Consider the following 22,378-nt stretch of genomic DNA (forward strand, 5'->3'; position numbering starts at 1 on the left):
GGACCAGATATATATTGACCACACAAATGCATATATTATCTAACATACAAGAATGTGGAGGAAAACTTGAATAGTTTTATTAATATCAAGAATAGCAAAGAGGATTACAACCAATTGTTCTGACCCAGTGTCATCCTCCCATCATGAAATCCCTTCTTCACCTCATGAAAAGCTTAGATCACCCAACACTATGATATTGCACCAGGAAACCAACAACACTTCCTTACAAGATACAAGATTTCAGCCTATGGATCTCTGTGATGAGGGATCCATATATAGATGATTGCAGGGGGGTGAGTCAGCTTCTGGGATTTTGATTAGTGTCCTCTCTCTGATAGTTCTTGATTCTACTTGGAGATTGATGATCTCTTACACATCCCTGGGCGAATTCAGAGAGGCAAGTGTCACAGGAGAAGTTTCTGGAAGATTCCATGATCATCCACCTTGCAAACTGTCTCTGCCATTTGTCTACTCTCGCCCATCACACCCTACAAAAGGGCTTTTTAGTATGCATCACACTTTTTGCACTGAGCAGGTGAGATGCATCGCACCCTCTGCACTGTGCAGTCTGTATGGTCTAGTTTTGACCAGTTTTGAGTAGTTTTCTGTGGAGAACTTCTGGGAGATGATGTAATCAGCTGACCTTGTTCCTTTAGGGCATGAAGCAACAGTTTTAGGGACTTAGAAGCCCTAGGTTTATGGACATATATGATTGGGGTTGCAGTGCCCAAAAATGTCTATAACAATTGGATACGCTTGTTAGTTCAGTTGGTAACTTGGTATCTACCTCAAAAATGACGACGTACTCAGATTCAATGGTACCTAGAGGATCATCAATTAAACAGATCATAAATGGAAAGGTGTAGTAGATGCAATGGTCATAGCGTCCTGAATCCCACCTTTAAAATCTTAAAAAATAGTTTTGATCTTGTGGGCCGCATCATCTAATTATAATCAATGTTATTTTATTATAACTTGAATATTTTATGAAACTATGGACTTTCATAAACTTAAAAAAATATTGACGGGTTATTAAAAATATTTTCCTTGTTTTCCAATATAAAAATTTAATCTAACCTTCTCGATTGACTAGTGATTTTGATATTTTAAGTTTTTTTTGAAGGGTTCATTTTTTATCCCTTTTGGGAAGATTCAATAGAAGCCCGAGGAAGGGCTAGGATAAGGTCAAATTTGAATGGTGAGTGCTATGTAATTGCATTATTCTTCAGCTCAATATCCTCTCCCAACACTAAATCTTGCACTTGTCACTCGAAGGCTTTCTTGTACTCAGTTAGATTATGCTCCAAGTAACTATGTTAAAATTTCCTTTCTTTTTATGAATTTTATATCATGAAGATCATGATATCTTTTGCATATAGGCATCAAATATATTTAATTGACAGAATATATAAAACATGTAAGGGAAAGGGGTAGAAGCTCAACATTACAAAGCCCGTAGTGCTTGATATGGTTGTAAGTGAAATATTCTACAGAGATACAAAACACTTCTATGGAAGAAATGCACATCCTGATTGGGGTGAAATATATCGTATCTATGCACATTCTCAGTTTGATGCACATGACGATGAATATGATACAATGTGCAACATCGTAAAGCCTGAAATCCATCATATTTCCATTGGGATGCCTGTGATGCCTTATAATGACATGGCTAGGTGGGCCATGGCATAGGTCGACCTGAAGAAAGTGGTCATCATCGATAGCCAGGGAACATTCATAACATCCCCAAAGGTTGATACATGTTGAACATACAAGTTTTGAATGGTTTCTTTCCAACCCATCCCAAATTCATCCAAACTGTAAAAGGATGGTGGTTGGATGATGAATCTTTCAGAAAACACACCAACAAGCAATATTTGTCTTAACACTTGAGGGAACCTTTCCGACACCTCACTGTGATGATCAATTGACTCTATGGTGAGTTTAATTCCTCCTACTTCAAGATAGAATGACTACCATTAATAGTCGAGATAATCTCCACAAATGATATATTTAATTGGTTTATCTTTTGTCAAGAAATATAGTTAGAGATGTTTTGAAAGTGAAGGATGTCTCTACGAATAAAAGCACCTCATTTCATATGTAAACTTACCTTATATATGCTTTATGTGTCGTAAATGAGTTCTCGGGAATCAATTGGAAATGGAATCCAACAATCCCCCTGTACATAATTAATGTCAAGAATTGTGGATTGATCACTACCACAAGTTCTTTAATCAAATTTGTGACTAGTTTATTGCCCAAGTCCATCAAATCCTCTTGATATTTGCAACACCTAGGATATATGAAGAGGCAAAGAATTCTATTAGGGGAATCAATACTTTGTATTGGTAGGAGAATTACACATGCATTAGGAAATTTAGCTATTTAGGTACTCTTCACTTGACACTGCATTTGGTCCCTGAAAAGATCATGATTTTAGAGATTTCATATCAGAGTATAGAAACTAGCGTAGCATCAACAATTGGAAATAACAGTAATAGGTCTTGGTTGGGTTTCCCTATAAGGATAGACTATTAAACTCTAATGAAATTCCCCTAAGAAATAAAATAGGCCAATGACGTCAAGGATCTCAAGCTCCTCACCAACATCTTCCAAAAGCATGATCCCCATAGCATGGTGAAAGAGAAATAAAAGCCCAAAAAGCTTAATTACCCTTATGAACATGAGTCTATCCTTAATGACTTAATATTCCAGGATGTGCTCACCTATGAGGAAGCAAAGCTAAGAATTAAATTAAGAGAATAGGAGGACCTGCCACCTCTCTAGTTTTTGAAAATAGAGAAAATAGAAAAATAAAGGGATAAACGTTCTTTTAAGATAGAGGTGCTCTGAGAGGCTTAAAATAAAGAAGAAAATCTTAAAGTTGAATCACTTGATAAGAAAATAATTGAGGTCGCGATTAGGCTAGAGAAGAAAAAGTTGGCCTTGACTGAAGCCCCTAATATTGAACATATAACCATTGATTATGATGAACCTTAGGTTGAGACAAGTGTACCAAGAAAAGATATTGGAAAGGGGAAGGAGGAAAAATATTCACAATAATATTTTTGGCAGAAATAAATCCTCGAGCTACATGTGTCGATGGTTACCCTATTATAAGGGCTCGTTATTATGCAAAGTTCATTTTCCTCCATCATTCTAATTAATAATAAAATCAGTGAAACACCTCCTTCAAGTCATCCTAGGGAGCTTGATGATGAAGTCATTAAGATATGTGTCTATTATTACAACATATCCAAGGGAGCATTATCTGTAGTTCCCCAAAGAGGATAAAGATAAGAACCACTATGGAAGAAGAAGTTGCTCAAGGAATCCCAAAGTAGAGGATAATCTAGAGTATAGCCAGGTAGAGAAACCAAAAGGCTACAATAGACATAACCTCAATACTACGAGATATAGTTACAACAAATAAATCTACCACCCATAGTTTGTCCCTATACATGGAGCAATTGAAGCAAAAGGTGTAGTTGCTACAACAACAATTCAAAGACCAGAGGCAACAAATTGATCCATATAGACAGAAAGGATTAGAAACACATGTATACAATTATCATAATATGTTAAGGATCAACAAGGAAAACAAATAGTGCAACTCAAGGAAGCTCATCTTAATGAGCTAAAGAAGTTGAATTAAATTCATTCATAGGAAATGAATGAAGGGATTGAAAAAACACAAAGGAGTCAAATTAACCTCCATGTACTAAAAAACCAGGTGATTATAATCAATACTATAGTTTAAATAACACAAATTTCCTTTATAGAAAAAATGCAACAAGTTCAAGGCTCCTTATCATAGATGGAATAAGTAACCCGCTAGATCGATGTTGAATCATAAGCCCATAGGAAAGGCATCAAATCCCTTGAATAAATTATTGAGTGGAAAAAAGAGCACGTGGATGCTCTAGATTCATTTCCATGATTAAGCAAGGAGTAGAAAATGGGGGATTGATCTTTGATTAATGTTTGGAAATCAGAACATGAAGAAATCAAAGAAATGTTGACCAAAACCATGGAATTAGGTAGAAGGATGTGGGATGTGGCCATGAAAATGATAAATGAATGGGAATTTGAAGCTATGGGAATCTTATCTAGCTTCACCTCCATCATACCTATACTTCATGAAATATCTAAAGTCCAAGCCACGACAATTCCCGATATTGAACAAATCCAAACAATGAGTGAAGAATCAACTGAAAATTTCATTGTCATTCCCGCCATAGAGGCTACACAACTCCACTGCTACAATATCGGAAAAAAGAAATACATGCAGAGATTAGTAGACCAAACATTGAAGGGAAGGCGACAATTACAGAAGATGGAGGACCTTAGAATTTCTAAAATCCTAGACATCCACATTGCCTAGAATATGCTCTGACAACAATATTTGTTAAAGAAGTCATAACATTTCCACTATACTTAATGCGTTGCTGGCTAAAGGCCCTTTTGTAACTATTTTGAAAAAACATAAATAGAAAATCCTTCCTGAGGTAAAGAGAAGAAGGGAGAGGGGATAAAATTGTAAGACTAAAAGCCTCTATTGAAGGCCCCTTTTTGCAATATTTTGTAATGAAGGCCTTGTTCTACTAATTAATATAATTCACTTGTCCAAGAGATATGTATATCATTCATGCATGGTAAATTATTTATATTGCATTGCTTGAGTCCTTTATATTGACATAAATTTATGAGAATGTTGGGGCTCATATAAAATTTATTAATCAGTATTGTTACCTTTTGTTTTCCCATGTTGTAGATTAGATAGATATTTTGACAAGCCTATAATAATTTTCTACTTTGGTTATATTTAATCAATTTTTTTTTTTTTGTATAATAACGAATCTCCTAAATCCTTACTGAATCTTCATTAGAATTAAATCAAATAAGTAAATAAATAAGCATTGCTAATAGTAGATAGAATAAAAAGGCCATAAAACGATTCATCACCATCAAAGTGGCAATTATGCCCACATGCCAGTCAAAGGTTACTATCCCAAACAAAAACAAGTATAATTTAGGCTTATGATTCAGTTTCCTATGTTCGTCGATGACATCCTAACCACAATAAGGTTTTACTCGTCAACAAAAACCGATAAAGACCTATTAAAACATAAAGAAATGTAATAATTCACCTACAACAATTAGATTATATATATATATATATATATATATATATATATATATATATATATATATATATATATATATATATATATATATATGGAATATATATATATATGGAATATATATATATATATGGAAAAGTGAAACTACTAGTTTGGAAACCTATAATGACTTATTAAAAGCATAAAACAATGTAACAACTCACCTCCAACAATTAGATGTGAAGATTTATTTTATACATGGGTTGGGGATGACCCATAATGTATTTAGTGCATTTTGAGTTAACATAAGTTTGTTGAATTGGCGAATGTAAATGATATTATCATTATTATGATTTGATAAAAAAATTAATAATATATTTATTTAACTAGAATTTTTTTGTTAGAATTTTTTTTTATGATTTAAAAAATTGAATTTTATGCTCTTTTGACATTAAAAAAATTTCTATCAAAAATTGGTGAAGGGTATGTGTTTTATGTAATAAAATAATGAAATTATCACCACGTAGCCACAAGTTATATGCTTTGGTCACCTTGCTTATGTTTTTAATTGAAGGTGATAGAGTCATAAATCCTAATTCAATGTTATGAGTATGAAGTGACAAATTATAGTTTAATTATAATTTTCTAATACATTTGTTCCTTTGTTTCCATTCATTAGAGCTAATGCAATTCGGGATATTAGATTATGAATATTTTGTGAACTTTCTAATTGATGGTTTAAAAGTAGCAGGAGGAATAAACTACATAGATAAAATAAATATTCACATAACATCCATATCAAACATGGTCGTGTCATTGTGAATTCTATTAATATTTTTAATTGAATGATTCCATTCGATCATGCATCAAGAAGAGTAGAGAAATTGTCAAAGGCATAAAGTACCTCCAATTAATGGGATGTGTCATATGTTGTTAACCATAATGGGCACTCCATATGGCCTTATGATAATGCTCAAATAGACACCTTGATGAATTATGAACCACATGAGTAGATCAATGGTGTTGAATCTAATAATGGGTTTAAAAATATTTCACAAGAATCTAGGTCAACATTCATTCTTAGGAATGTTAGTATATTACAAAGATCTTCAAATAAAAGTAATTGCATAGCCGTAATCTCGTGTCAAATGTAAATGGGTGTAATTTTTTTGAAAGAAAGAGTGTAGAAATTGGTCATTTGGTGCACTAGTGAATGAGCTATTATTTTGTTATGGAATTTACTCATTTGAGTTGAAGCTTAGAAATTTAGTGTTTTGTCCAATAGACAAAATGGTGGATTTAAAACTAGTTCTATCATAATAGTTGAATGTATTAATAAATTTGAAGGTTTTCCAACACAAATGAAACAAAATCACAACATTAATACCTTGGGTATAATGGTGAATTTGGTTGATCAATGTTCTCAAGAGTCAAATTATATTGCCATGGTATCGATTTCAAATGTTCTAGAAGGAGAGATACTACACTTTGCACCGCTATATGTTAATGAATTTGGAGATTCAATTGAGAAAGTCTTCATTTAATGTGATATATGTTACATATTAGAAGGTTCTATATAGAAATAGCCCGGGAATCATGCAACTTAACCTTAGTGGAAAGCCTTAGATATCATATTTGATAGTTATTTCAATCATTTTTATATTGTAGAATATATAATTAAAGTACCTATCCATTTAATATGTCAATCCAAGACTCAAATTCTAGTAAGATATCATTGTATTATATATAGACATTATAGGTGATATGCACTCGTTCACTAGTCCAAGAAAGAAAATTGCAATGCTAAATGATGTTCACACTTTGATGAATTATAGGACTCAACCTTAGAGAATGGAATGGAAATCACATATGTTAAATTTAACAGAATTTTAACCATTAAGCAATTAGGATAGCTTAAATTGAACGAAATTTTATATTTTAATTGAAAATGTTTTGAAATCAATTAACTCATATGGTCACAATGACCTTTATGAACTGAAAAATGAAAAAGAAAAGTAATTGGAAATGCAATTATTATGTTTGGGTGGGCCCTACCTTGACAGAATAACTTTTTTTGGAAACTAACTGCAAAGCCCTAAAATAATCAGACACTATTTTCTTCATACTTATATAAGATATTGAACATGTTGTAATCTAACCTCAATTATACATTAAATCACAATAGCCATTATTAACATAATTATAATTATGTAATTCTATCTTTTAGTTCCCTACTCAATAATGGTAGGGGCTATGTATACTAAGAACTTGTACACTAATCATTACATGATGACAACGATATATGTAACGAGTTAACAATTTTTTTTTGAATCAAACCAAGTTGAGAATCAAATACTCTTAAGTGGGTTACACAATGTTGTCTTATTCTCATGTATAAAACAAAACATTAAGCACTCTCTCAAGTAAAGGAGTAGAAAAAAACTTCTTGATTAATCAACACCACTTATCATCATTCAATCATGCTCACAAGGAGACAAGATTGCATCCCATAAAATCCTTTTAGGACTTCTTCTCATAGGGATCTACAACATAGTGATTTATACTTCAACTTTGCTTCATGCCATGCATGACTTGCTAATCAAGAACGAAACAACTTATGGGGTTTTATATATCATCTAACAATGGTTTTGTTGCACCATATATTTATCATAAACATTATGTTACCACAATTGACCAAAATTTATCCAACATCTTGTATCAGATCCTTGTTTCTTTTTCTTCCACGCTTCTTTTCTTCCTTTTGCTGTCTAGGTGAATCCTTAAAAGAATGTGTGTGGATCCTTAAGTTGGAAGACCCTGAGCTTTGATGCAAATTTCCCTTGCAATTTATTACCTTTGGGCATGCTTGGTGAAGCAGATGGACATGATAATCTAAAATGGTTTGAGCATCTATTCCTTTTAATTTCCCCATAATGGAATAAATGGTTTTATCATCAAGATCCATGTCTTTAAGTGCATGTTGAACAATAAATTCATTTACATATGATATTTCTTATTCCTTTGGTTGTGACTTTTATTATGGATTTTCTAAGGGCTTTCTCTTCCGTGTTGCCAAATTTTGATGTATTTCCACATTTTTTCAATGTCTGCTTGATTGTTTGTTATTTTGGCAACACTTTGAATAGATTCAAACTTGTTTATGGACTGAACGTTTTCCTTAGATTACATTGTTGTTGATGGAAACTTGTTCCTTCTTCTTGAGGTAACTTTTTCAAAATCCCAATCATCCTTTTAGCCAAAGTATTCTAATGGTACCTCTTTCTGCATTAAATGGAAATCATGAAATAAGTGGTCATATTCATAACAATGCCTGCAATGAATGGTACATTCTCACAATCTAATGGTTGATTCTAGATATTATCTTGATAATATATGTCAACCAAGTTAGGAAGAAAATAATAAATGTTCATATAGACACAAATACATGTGTCAAAATCATGTTTTCCCCTACTTGTTTCTTATGATATCTTGACAATACTACCAATTGAATTACCATGAATTCCCTCTAGGGTTTCCTCCTACCAAAATCTCATGGGAGAGGGAAAAAACGAGTTAATATTACAGCAGCAAGGAAATATTGTTTCTTTAGGTTGTATTTCTCTTTCAAAAACCAGATGAATAACAATGCATTATTGAAGAAATAAGGCCCATCAAATACTTTGGTTCTTTCCTCCATATTTTCAAAGAAAATAATGAATAAGATTTTAGATCCTAGATTGAGATTTATCTATCCTTTGTGTTTCCATTTATTTTTAATCCACCAAAATAGAGATTTTTCAAAAGGCCACATGCCAATAAATTTGGAGATAGAGGATGATTTTTCATGAACGAAATGTATTTAGCAATTTTGTTGTATTTCACTTTGAATTCAAGATCCTAAATATATTTTGGAAGGCTAGGTTCCCACTCTACCAAAAACCACCCAAAGTTGGCTTCTCCCTTGTAGGGGCTTCATTTATGATAGCATGATTGGATTCCCTTGATGATAATTGATGAAGTGTATTTGTGTGATTCTTGTAGGCCCCAAATCATGTCGTATCAAATGAGACCACATTAAGGTATGAGGTGATTTCAACCCTCCCTAAATAATTCACCATTGCAGTATAGAATCACAAGATGCATAAGCACTAGATGCTAAAGCCTAAATCCTCACCTTTTATCAAAAAGTAGACATTGAGAGCTTTCCTCTAATTTTATCTTCAAGTGTGAGAATTCGATTTGCATTATTGTCTTTTTTCGAAGGACATGGGGGTGAACCGAATGTGAGTGTTTGATCTATGGTCATGTTATGCCATGAAGCCAGGTAAGTAGTTCATTAAAGTTGTTTCAAATTTGGCAGGGAGAGGATCAATGAACAATCAATGTTGTATAATTAGGAATATTTTCCATTCGACTAGATTAATGATAACAACTTGCTCAACCAGTGGGATATATCGGACATTTATTATCGTAATATTTCAGTTTGGAATTGGGAATTTCAATCTTAGGCTCAAAGTGAAAGGGTACTTTCGAGTGCGTGATGATATGAGTGTTCCAATAATCTTGGTATTTTGAGTCATAAAATATCCCTACATAACACTCTTTCCCTTGGAATATTCACTTGTTAAGGTAACTCATTATTTTTATGGTTTCTTGGTGTCCTCTTAGGGTGGTGGCCTCATGTATAGGGTCTTTAAGTGTCTCAGTCTAGAATTTACGTACTCACTCATGGCTATCAATGCACGATTGTTTTAACTCCAACATTCTTTCACTCTGAAGATGTTTTCCTTTTTGGATTTGACTTGGAGGGAGTGGTGAAGGGCAACTGCAACATCACAGAGTCTATCCAAATGCCATTATAGTGAGAAATGGTGAGGGAAATGATGCACACCTGAGTTTGTAGAGGCACTATAGGAAGAGGGGGCTCATGGACTAGGCATCTTTAGCATATTTTGAGGTATGGTCAAGGATTTTCTTGAGACATCCCCTAGCACATAGTAAGCTCCACCCATAATGCTAAAGCCGAGGAGATTTGGGGAAACTTGGCAAGTGGTGGCTTTGACACCTCAGAAGTACATGCCATTCCTCAAGTATATATGCACACTCTATTAGGCATCTTGGGCTATATTGTGTTGTAGGAAATGAGAGAAACTAGGATGAAACTATTAGCAAGAATGGATAGGCTCGAAGAAAGGTCTCAACCCTGAGCAAGAAGCATGATTTGTGCCTATCACCACTCCAGGCACTAGCCCAAGAGGTAGAGGAAAATGTTGAGGTAGAAGAAAATCTTGAACCACATGCTACATTTCAAGGCAGTCCTAATCAGCCTAAAGGGATGTAGAAAATGACATCCAATTTGTGTTTTTTACATTTTTGTGACATGCCATGTCAAATTGGCCAAGAGGTAAGTAGGTCGAGTCTCCTTGATATCATCTATAATTTATTTACAATAATGTAGGAAAATGATTACTTTTGGAATGTTGGACCAAGGATTTAAGCCATGCTTCTCCTAACATGGGGCATACCTAGCTGTTATGATTGTACACTGTGTATATTGTATTTAATAATTAATATAGTGACAACTTTGCAAAGCAAAAAAGACATAAAGATGAGCTTATTTTTAATATAATATCTTTGGGTGCAAACAAAAAGTATCACATGATACTTGCCAAATAATGAAAAAACCTTTGCTCTTCATCATTAGATCCACCACCTATAAGTCTGTTAATGTTATTAATGATGTTGCTTGTTATTACTTTTATTAATAACATTAATAATAATAATAACATTATTACTTTATAATAAAATGAATTATTACAATAATGAAACATTTTTATTAATATTAATCCTATTAATTTTAATATAATATTTTCCATATTATTAATATTAACCCTAATAATAATGCGTATAGGGTAAATGTTAATAATGTTATTGATCAATAATATTATTTTTGTTATGATTGTCCTGTCAACAGGATAATTTATATTGACATATCTTTGTAACATTTATGGAAAATTGAATAACAAAAAGTTGTCCAAAGAAATTCTATCTTTATCTCTCTATCAATGGTATCTGCCATCCGGTTGAAAATTTCTTTTTTCTTCTCTATAACTCAAAAGTAAACGTTTTGTGGAAATAAATATGGGTGAAAATTTTACATCAATATAAATATGCTCCGACCTCCATTTTGACCGTAAAAAGCAAGATACAGAATGAATTTATTTTTGTGGAAGGTACGAGAGATAACTCTTCCCATAGATAACGAGATGGATAAATTGGCCACCAGCTGTAAATGAATAATGGGGAAGTGAAAAAGTAGCACCAGCTGTAAATGAATAATGGGGAAGTGAAAAAGTAGCACTGGTATGACCAAAGTTGTACACTGAGCATTTTGAAATTAGAATCTTGCCTATTCATTAACTTTTCTTTTAGTCTTTATATTCTTCACCACTATTTCGGATTACAGACATATCGCTCGGATCATTTTTTTTTTAATATTTATATTCTTCACCATTATTTCTGATTACAGATAATTTAGGGAGACCCATTATAGTTATTGTAGTCAAATCACTTTTTACTTTAATATGTAGCCGATATTATGATTTTAATATTAAATTATTTATGAACTCTCGCTCGGCAAAATTAACATAGCCACACTCAAATATCATCAAGGATTTGACATCTATATATGTTAAAGTTAGTGCTAGATAAGAAGGTGAGAAATATCTAACAAAGGGAAACTCAATTTTATTTTTGGATATGCAAAAGTGAAACCTATAAAGACTTATTGAAAGCCTAGAACAATGTACCAGTTGACCTCGATTAAATCTTCATATTTATTTTAGGCATGATCCATAATTTATTTAGTGCATTTTATGTTTTAATTTAATGAGTTGGTGAATATAAAAGTTGTTGTTGTTGTTGTTGTTGGATTTAAAAGTGTTTATTGATTTAGTGAAGGTAAAAGATATTATTATTGTTTTTTTAAAATTTAAAAGTAAAAGTATTATAATGGAATTTTTGTTTTATTGTTTTTGTTTATATTTGAAGAAAAAATAAATTTTATATAGATATTAACTTTTTTATTATTGAAAATTGGTGAAGAATATGCCATTTATGTAATAAAATAATAAAGATAAGATAATGAAATTATCAATGTCTAATCACAAGTTTTCTGCTTGCATCACCTTATTTCATAGTCATAAATCCTAATTCATTTTTTTTTTTTGAGAAAAATCTAACTTTTTATTAAGTCAATAAAAAGTTACAAATGTAGATGCCATAAGCATTTCTGAACCTGTGAGTCCACAAAAAGTAAAAGCATAGAGGACCTGAGTAACACTGTCGGACCATGCAAATTACCAAAAATCAAATTGGGCCTCCCATAAACCGGAGAAAACATCCCACAAAAAATAATTATTTATATGTAGCTATAGCCAATATGTCCACAAAAAATAAGTGTACCAATAGTGACAATACATCTATAAAGAAACAACTGATAATGCTGCATCAAAAGTAAACTGAAAAAGTAGAGAAAGATTGCCTCGTATGTTAAAAAACAAGCATCATATGATATACAACTGCTGATCTTACTCACAAATCCTCCCATCTTCTAACTCTGTTATGTGCCACGTGCCTGAAAGATGCCTATCCTCCCATCTTCTGACTCTGTTATGTGCCATGTGCCCGAAATATGCCTTTGTTCCTTGCCAACCATATGCCCCATGTAATTACTGGTGGAGCACTTCTCAAATTTTCATCTCTTATTGAGTTCCACCAATTCTTCCAAGCCTCAATAATACTAGAACTTCTCTAGATTTTTTTAATTCCCAGTAGACTCAAAGAGTCCTCCCATATTTTTTATAATGAAAGGACAATTTAAGGACATATGGTATTCTGATTCTTCTGAGCTTTTACAAAGGATGCACCATCCAAGTCCATGTTTGTTCCTTTTCTGAACAAAATTCTTGACTTTGCAAGCCAATTTAATTTCCATAGTGGTTTTCACCACCATTGATGCACCCCTTGAAATCTCCCACCCATTTGATAATTGTAACTACATTTTGGAGAGTAATGACTTGAGGGCACATGAACCCATCTGAGTTCATCTGGGTGATCCCTTATCCTTATATTTGTGCATTGCAATTCTCTAGTATAGATCTCCAATTAGCTCCCAATTGGGGCTCTAAGTGGAGACCATTATCAGATTTCTAGCCCTGTTGCCAAATCGAAGAACCTTTAGTATCTGCAACCTAATTCAGAAAGATAATACCTTGATTATTGAGAAATTTTGTTAGCTCCCTTGGAAGAAAAAAATCTTCGCTGCAACCCACCCACAAATGAATAGCTAATATAAAATTCTCCGCATTTCCAATATGCCACACAAGGCCGTCTTCTATAATGCTAAAAGATTCCACAGTGGCCTTCCAGATAACAAATAAGTTTTGATTTTTTTTGTCTATCCTACGTATCCATTTATTAATGGAATAAGGGTCAATATATTTCCTCTTCACCACAACAATCCATAGGTTATCCATTGATTATATGCGTGATCCGGATTTTTCTGCAAAAGTTGATGAAAAAAGGGGCAGGTCCTTTATTCCCCATCCACCCATGGCCTTTTGGAGGGAAACTTTATCCCAAGCTACCCAAGGAAGCACCGCTTCCTACTTAGATCCAACCCATAAAAATCGACCACACCATTTCCTAATCTAGGCTAGGATTCCTTTGGGGACCTAGGTGAGGGAAGTCCAGTAAACCAATATTGCAATTAGAACAGATTTTATCAATGCCAGTCTTCCCACCCTCAATAGCCACCTAAAATTGTAGTGTTTTATGTGTTTTTCAATTTTGGCCAGCAGCCACTTCCAATCATTCTTTCTGTGAGAATTAGGCTTGAGGTGGAAACCTATATATTTAAAATTATCCATCATAGTATTTTCTTCAAAAGGGAGAACCATAAGTACTCTGTTGACTTCAGCCATAAATAAACCTTCATGAACTAAATAGGACTTTTAAACATTAATACACATACCAGTAGCTTTAAGGAAAACATTGAGCAAGGACTTTAGATGTTGAATATCACCTTTGGATCCGTCACTGAAAAGGAGGATGTCGTCTACAAATAGGAGGTGGGTGACAAACATATTTTTGGCTACCTCGATCCCTTTTACCTCTCTTCTTTGTTTATATGCAAGAATCAACTGGCTCAGTCCTTCAGCCACTAGTAAGAAAAGTATCGGGGACAAACGACACCCCTATTTGAGTCCCCTCTAATTGTGGAAAGAAAAGGGGATGGTGTGCCATTAATTAAGACTACAAATATCACATTTGTTATGCATCCCATGACCCAATTGATAAAACCATTTATGAATCCCACATGAGTAAGAAAGAGGTGGCAGATATAACTAGTTGATTCTGTCTTAGACCTTTGAAAGATCAATTTTTATTATCAGACCTTTTCTTTTGCTCTTTTTGATGTTGTGCATAGATTCTTGGGAAATGCCTATGGCTTCACTGATTTGTTTGCCATCAAGAAATCCAAATTGTTCACTGGAAATAGTTTTAGAGCGGATTGGATTTAGGAGGAGAGAAATGGTCTTGGTCATGATTTTATAGAGGCAATTACAAAGCGAGATGGGCATGAAATCGTCAAAACTTTTTGGATCATTGATTTTGGGTGTTAGAGCCAAGAAAGTGGAGTTGAATGACTCATATACATACCCTTTGGTTCTGAATTCCTCCGCCACCCCTATAAGTTCATCCCCTACAAGCTCATAAAAATTTTGAAAAATTTTGACAATCCAACCATTCAGTCCTGGGATCTTATCTTTTTTCATTCACTTAATAACTCCTTCGAATTCTCCTTTTGAAACATGGGCCATTCGTATTTCGTTTCCTTCTTCCTACATATATCTAGGGAATATTTTAGCAACCTGGATTGCTTCTACAATTGAAACTTCTTCTAGGGCTCTAAATAGGCCTTTGAAATGATCTCTCCCCAAAGATGCAATCTCATAAAAATATTTAGTTGTACCCCCATATGACTCCTGCATTTCGCATATTGTATTTATATTCTTTCTACCTCTTACATAATTTTGAAAGAACCTATAATTTGCATCCCCAGATGCAAGTCATATAGCTCTACTTTTAAGTCTCCATTTTTCTTTTATATCATTAAGGATCTTTCCTTTTAAGGTTTCCAACTGTTTTATCCTCTTCTTTTTCTCTTCTATCTCATATCCATCCCCCTTCAAGATTTCCAGGTTTTCAAGGGATTCTTCAATAAATTTTAGCTCGACCCTTTCCCCTAAGCCTTTTTTCTTTTGCCCAAGTAATTGTAGCCTATTTCGTTCTTTTTAGATTTTCCATAAATAACTGAGCTAAGGAGGAGCCCTAGACAAGGACTTGAGGAATCCATTTAGCTTTAACAAAGTTGTTGTAGATGAGTTCTTTGAGCTAGGATGGGTTAAATTTAAAAGGGGAACTAGGCTTCCTACTGGTCCCTTTAATTTCTAAGATGATTAGGAAGTGGTCATAGTCACCTCTCGTCCCTACCCACTTCCTAAAGAGGGAGATTTATTTTACTAGATCTTCCTTCATCAAGAAACAATCTAGTATCTTAGCCACCCTTGCCTGACTCGAGCACCTGTTCCTCCAGATCGGTTCGATTTTAATCAAATTAACATCAATAAGCTTACCAACCATATACTTGTTAGAAAAGAACTCTGCCAAGGGGTTGGCTTGAGCCATTGGCCCCCAGGTTTCAAACATTCCTAGGGAGAAATTGAAGTCACCTTCTAGCATGAGATTTGAGGCCTTTAAACAATATTTAGATAAAATAGAATTCCAGAAAGAGGACCTGTCATGGCACAAACCGTAAATGTTGATAAGGGAGAGATCCATGCATAGATCTGATGAATATACCTCTGCACCCAGAATCATATCCAATACCCAAGAGTTCAAAATATTGATACTGCTATCTTTAAAACCTAAAGTTAAGCCCCCAGATCTTCCTTCTACATAAGATGTCACAAATGACTAGCTTGGCATCATTTTACAAAGAGATGCCCCCACAATCTCTCCAGATCCAAGGGTTTCTTGAAGCATGATAACATCAAGACAATAATTTTTGAAAAGATCTTTTAGAGCTAGCTTCTTATGGGCGTTAGCAAAACCTTTGCAATTGAAGGAAAGAGCTATCATTTGGTAACCACCATAAATGATTTCATTGCTCTAACCTCCCCTTTCAGAGAAAGTTGTTTCCCATCCACTATGTCTAGATTAGATTTCAGTTAAGCCTTAGATTAGTTAGATTTCCTACCTTTGGGATTTCAAGATAGAAGAGGCTCCTAGATTCCACCTAGCCCTCCTATGGATGCTTAAGGGGAGTCCTTCTTGTCTCGAGGATGAAAGTTATAGTTGGGGGGGGGGGGGGGGGGGGGGGGGGGGGTAGAGAGGAGGAAGAAGGGAAGGATAACACCTCAGGGCCAAATGAGGAATACACAGACAAGTTGAGGGTTAGAATAGAAGTAATGATATTGTCCAAAGAAAACTACGAGCTACAACGCTATAGATAAAATTAAGACAACAACCTGGAGGGACCAATTCTTGGTTGAACATCAAATAAAGAGAACAACGATGCAGATAAAGAGGAAAGGGGAGGAAAAAATTACCTGCAGATTGGGGATCATGGTCGATGATTTCTATTTCATCCTGAGCCTCTAAATGCTAAACATACTCTTGAATATCTTGGCATCCCCGTACCAAATTATGGACTTCTTCAACCTCCATAGGTTTGAGGTCACCAACCCACTGCTCGTCTATCTCTGTATCTTGGACATTAACTTCCCCCATTGAATTTTCCTGAGCTTCCTCCCTTAGGGCACCCCTTTTTCGTCTTCTTATACGAAAACCCAGAGGAAAATCACATGCAAAAGGATCATGTTTATGGCATCGATGGTATCAAAAAGGAAGCTCCTCATAATCAATAATATGAGAATGTGAATTACCTATAATTGAAGTTTAATTTTTTCTGCCAAACCCTCCCTTGGATCTAATTTTACTAAGATTCGAGCCACAATCCTACTCTTGGTCTCTGAGAAAGACATATCTTCTTCAAGGAAAATCGCTAGCGTATTCCCAATTTCCTTAAAAATTTCCTCCATCCATAACTACGGGTTAAATATTGGGAGTTGGACCCAAACAGGTATCTCCTCCAGTTTTTCCCTCTAAGCATTGAAAAGTGGCGTCCATTTCTTGAAAATAATGGGTTATATCCTAAAACACAAATTCTGCCCGAGAACCCATTCAAGTGCCTCACATTTATTGAATCTAACCATAAACCACCCCAGCACTAGAGTAATCACCTTTACCAGAGATTCCGGGGCCCTCTTTCATGTATTAGAAATCCATTCTATAATGTAATTTGTTGAATAATTCCTTCCCCTAGCTTTCCCCACCAAGATGACGTCAAAGGCTTCCATTTCCTTATCGATTTGAATGTTAACCCCAAGGAAAATATTTGGAAATTCCACTTTATTTTTTATACATCTCCCTTTCTTTCTCTTGAAACCAATGGTCTAGCCATTTCCTTTCTCAAAAAACACTGGCTGAATCTTCCCTTCCTGACCTGGAACCCGTTCCTCAATATTGTGCCCTACATGTTCCCCAATCTACATATTATGAATAAAATACTCCCCAATTCTATGGGCTACACCTCCTCATGTAGCCTAAAAATTGAAACCCCGCCACTGCCCCCAAAAAGACCGAGACCCAATCCTTCACCATAATTGAAACCATGAAAATATTGGGTGAAAACATGGCCTCGAGCCTTATCTATTTCCACAAAAAAATCTTGAGATTCACTTGCCTTTAGCGACTGGTTGTCCAGTAAAAACCCTTCCCCTCACAAGATTGTTTGACTACAATTTTGCTGGGTTTTGATTACCTCTTTCTCCCTCTGCTTTAGAGTGATTTTACATGCAAGGGGTTTTCTCACTCTTTGGGTTGATCCCTTTTCTTGTAACTGCAGATCCTTGACCAGACAGGACTTGAGTACCTCATTCCCCCATAAGCCACAGGTCTTGACTACATCTTCAAGCCCTCCCATGAGATCGAGCAACTCTGGAAATACCAGAGAGGTCATAGGACTTACCTTAACCTCCACCGACACCCCTGAAGAAAGATCCGTCGATTTCTCTAGAGTTACGTCACCATCGTGAAATCCATCATTAGAAACCTAGCACATCGTGTTGGAAGAGATGGATATGCTCTCCTGCAGGAACCCTAAACTACTTGCAGAGTTCAACTCTAACCCAATTATCCCCATTTTTCTCGTTAGGGATCTAGCGGGGTGCCTAACCTTTTCCAAGTTCTACTAGGTTAACTCTAGGCTCCAGACTAATAGGATATCTTCCACCTCGGGCTCCAGGTCAACACAATCCCTCAGGCTGACCAGTTCTTCTGCCTGAAAGTGAAAGTAAAGAATAAAGCCTCCTACACTAGTTTTTCCCTTGTAAAAATCCAAGGTAGTTGTGATTTAGCCTACAGTGACACCTTGAAATCTTGTCTCCTTTGCAACTATGAAGTTTAAGCTCCACCGACTCCAGAAAAAACTGAATCCCCATAAGAAACCCCTACTGCCAAGTATATAACAGATGTTGACCTAGACCTGCCTACAGACGCCATCTGTGCAGCCAGGGCTTCCTTCCATCACCAAAACCTATGGACTCAGGGACATAAAACCTCAATCCCAATTTAATGTTATATGTGTGTTGTGGAAAATTATAGCTTGATAACGAAAACTATTTTTACATCTATATTTTGATTCACACTATTCTCTTTTATCATATTAGGTTACAAATACTTTGTGAACTTGTTATTGGATGGTTTAAAAGTAGTAAAGGGAATAGGCTATTGAGATAAAATACATTTTCGTAACATCAATATCAAACTTGGTTGTGACATTGTAAATGTTATTAATGTTTTTAATTGAGTGCTTTATTCCCGTGACATCCCCTGAAGGTTAATTCCCCTTGTAAAACATTTTCCTTGTAATTATATATCTATAAAATTTAAGATGGATAAGAGAGGGACACATATTCCATTGCTTAAGGAGGAATATTTATTGAGGAGTTGGTTGTTTTAAATATCAGTTACGGGAAAACTGAGTGGGTTTAATGGGTTGATTGTGTTTAGCGGGTTTAAGTTATAGGTGATTCACTACACATAAGCGTAAAAGAGGGGGACATGAAAAAGGGGAGGCCAATAATCTCCTGGTGAGAAAGATTATTGCTAAGAGGGAAGGAAAAGATATGAGGCCTGAGAGAATTCAGGGAGAAAAGAAGCCCTGGTGATATCCCAACTGAGAAACCCATGAGGCTTGCTAATTTATAATCACAAAGTAAGTTCTAATTATAGCACAGTTGAGAAATCCATGAGGCTTTCTGACTAATAATGACAAAACACAACTCTGATGATAGCCCAACTAAAAAACCCATGAGGCTTGCTGACTGATAATCACAAAACAATGGTTGTGATTTACAAGGTTGATAAATTCTGAGAGGTGGATACCCAAGGCTAGTGGATTGATAACACCCAATGGTAGTTCCATGGGGTTGGGCTGAGAAAACTGGTGTAAGTTTCAATAAGAAGTTGCTAGAGAAGTGCACTTTTATTCCTTGAAAGGTAACATAGCTGATAAACCCTCCATGTTATTAACTATATATATCTCTCTCTCCACATCTAAATTGAGACATCTAGGTCCAAGTCCCTAGAGATGTTGGGATGTTGTATTACAAGTCCCTCTAGATAAAAGAAATTGTTCTCTTCCTGATGTGAAATTGTTGAATAGCTTGTGGGAGAAGGCAATATGGCCTTGAAACATCCTATTTCAGCTGATGATATTGGTTTAATCCCCTGAGTGGATGATGGTAGTATGTGAGTGAAGTGATTCATTGTGTTTATGTCATCTTTATAGCTGGTGGGTGGAGGTGAGGCAACCCCAATACACCCTACTTTAGTTGATAATATTGGTTTAAAAATCCTATGGAAGCACTCTACCTCAAGCTTTGCAATCTGGCTCGGGGGTGACAACTACTAGAATGGCTTGGCTACAACTTCTTTGTGGTTGGGTGGAGAGTTGAAGTCCCAATATCAATTGTTGAGCACATTTTAATAAGATAAGTATTCTAAAGCCTTTGTGCATATGTTTAATGTGTTGGGTTTAATGCCTATGGTGATATTGTTTCATTGTGCTCATTTAATTCTTGTGATATAATGAGCAATGTGAATTCATATACAATGTTAATGTTTTGTGTTTTTTTTTTTCCAAGGAAAAAAACCGAGCTTTTCTATTATAAAAAATAAAAGAGCTACAAACCGATGAGTTAACATCCAGCAGTTTGGAAAAAACTGCCTGAAACCGGGGAGGTAGAGAGACCTCACCCAAGCTGTCATCAAGGATGACTGAAATATCCAAGTGATACAAAATACACCAAGTTCGTTAAGTAAACTCGGCCTGTAACGCAGCCGCCCCAAAAATATCAGAGACAGTCACAGTCCCACCGGGCCTCCATACAGGAAAACGACCCACGACATATAACAGTATGAAAAATCATAGAGTTTTATCCGAGTTACTCCAATACAGGAGCTGTTTAAATAATAAAGTTTTAAAGATCAAAATCAGAACCGCCAAAAAACATGTTTAAGACTATTGTTTCTGGCGCCTTTCCAACTTGCAGCAAAAAACATTATGCATATGGGGCCAAATCCGTCTCACGGATCTGGTCCTGGACCTGTTCCTTTATCCTCCACGTACCCATAGCCTGTTGTAGACCAGTCTTAGAATATTCGTCTGCTTCAACATTTCTGTCCCTGTATATGTGTGCAAGAGAGAAAACAGTGAAAGATGATTTTAGATTTTGTATTTCTTCAAGCAAAGGCATTAATAAATAATTTCTGCATCTAAATTTCCCATTGACCCAATTCACAACATTTGATGAATCTCCAAAAATCTGAACTGTGAGGATTTGTCTATGGATAAGCCAACAGAGGAGCAGTTTTAAGGCGGATAGTTCGGCAAAATTGTTTGTGCCCATCCCTAACCCCACTGAGGCTTTTAGAGAGTGAGAATTGCTAAGATGAATAATAATTCCTGCCCCAGTAATATTATTTTGTGCTGCCCCGTCGAAAAAAGCCCAAGGGATGCCATCTTTGATCTGAATTTCTGCCCTCTGGGGTGTGCCTGAAGGGGTCTCAGGTTCAGGAATGCTGGATAAGATAGCTGAGCTCTGAATAGCTATTGCTTCCGCTGGGATTGTTTTTTCATTGAATATGCTGCGGTTTCTGGCTATCCATATGCCCCAACAGAGAATAGGAGGAAGATTCCTCAGATTCTTCTCAGGGTGATTGGTCCACCAACCCTCCCAAGCCACATTTAGATCAACCCCTTCCCATCTGGCATTGATCTGAAGTAGCCTTTTCGTTGCCTCCCATACTTGGATTGTGAATGAGCATTCCACGAAAAGATGATTAATGGATTCTGAGGCTACTTTACATAGAGCACATCGGCTCGGTCCCTCCTTATAGTGAGCTATCAGTACATCCCACGTAGGTATCTTCCTTTTGAGGGCACACCATAGGAAAAGTCTGGCTTTTTTGGGGCATTTCAGCTTGAAAAGGGGTTTTGCCCACCAGATAGGGGGATCCCAGCCCTTTCTGTTCATCAGGAAATTATAGCCAGCCTTTGGGGAATATAAGCCCGTCTCCGCATGTGCCCAAACAAGTGTATCTGGACGGTCCTTTATTCTGACACTAGATCGCTTGAGTTCGTGGATGAAACTCTGCCATTCATTTCTCCAAACGTTATCAATACCGAGCTCCTCTACCGATTTCCATTCCTGACCCCAAATGGACTGCAACGCCATATTTGTTATCTGGCTTAAACTGTGAATCCCTCTTGAATCTAAATGTGCAAGGAGACCTGGGGGGAGAGCAAATAGATCGCTGCAACCAACCCACGGATCCCTGCCTATCCGAATGCTTTCTCCATTTCCCACTTGCCAAGCAAGGCCTTGTTCAATTATGGAGAAAGCCTCTGTAGTAGCCTTCCATACTACCGAGTTAACGTTTTGTGTTATGGATGACATATGGTTCATTATTTTATGATTGATTTATCTTTTTTTACTTGTATTTCGTACGTGATTGTTATATGTTGGAACAAAACTGTTGCCTAGATTAATGGCCAGGGA

General features: G+C 35.6%; 1 protein-coding gene across 1 annotated transcript in view; it reads right to left on the bottom strand.

Moving 5' to 3' along the window:
• Positions 1 to 22,054, bottom strand: part of LOC149235918 (uncharacterized) — a 31,340-nt gene extending 9,286 nt beyond the window's left edge. The window contains exon 1 of the mRNA XM_089368712.1: positions 20,947 to 22,054. Coding sequence (XP_089224838.1) covers positions 20,947 to 22,054 — 1,108 coding nt within the window. The remainder of the gene's footprint in view (positions 1 to 20,946) is intronic.
• Positions 22,055 to 22,378: the final 324 nt, after the last annotated feature.

Source organism: Pinus tabuliformis, chromosome 8 (assembly GCF_031772625.1).
Source record: "Pinus tabuliformis cultivar Carrire ecotype Pingquan chromosome 8, CPIR1, whole genome shotgun sequence".
Classification (NCBI taxonomy): Eukaryota; Viridiplantae; Streptophyta; class Pinopsida; order Pinales; family Pinaceae; genus Pinus; species Pinus tabuliformis.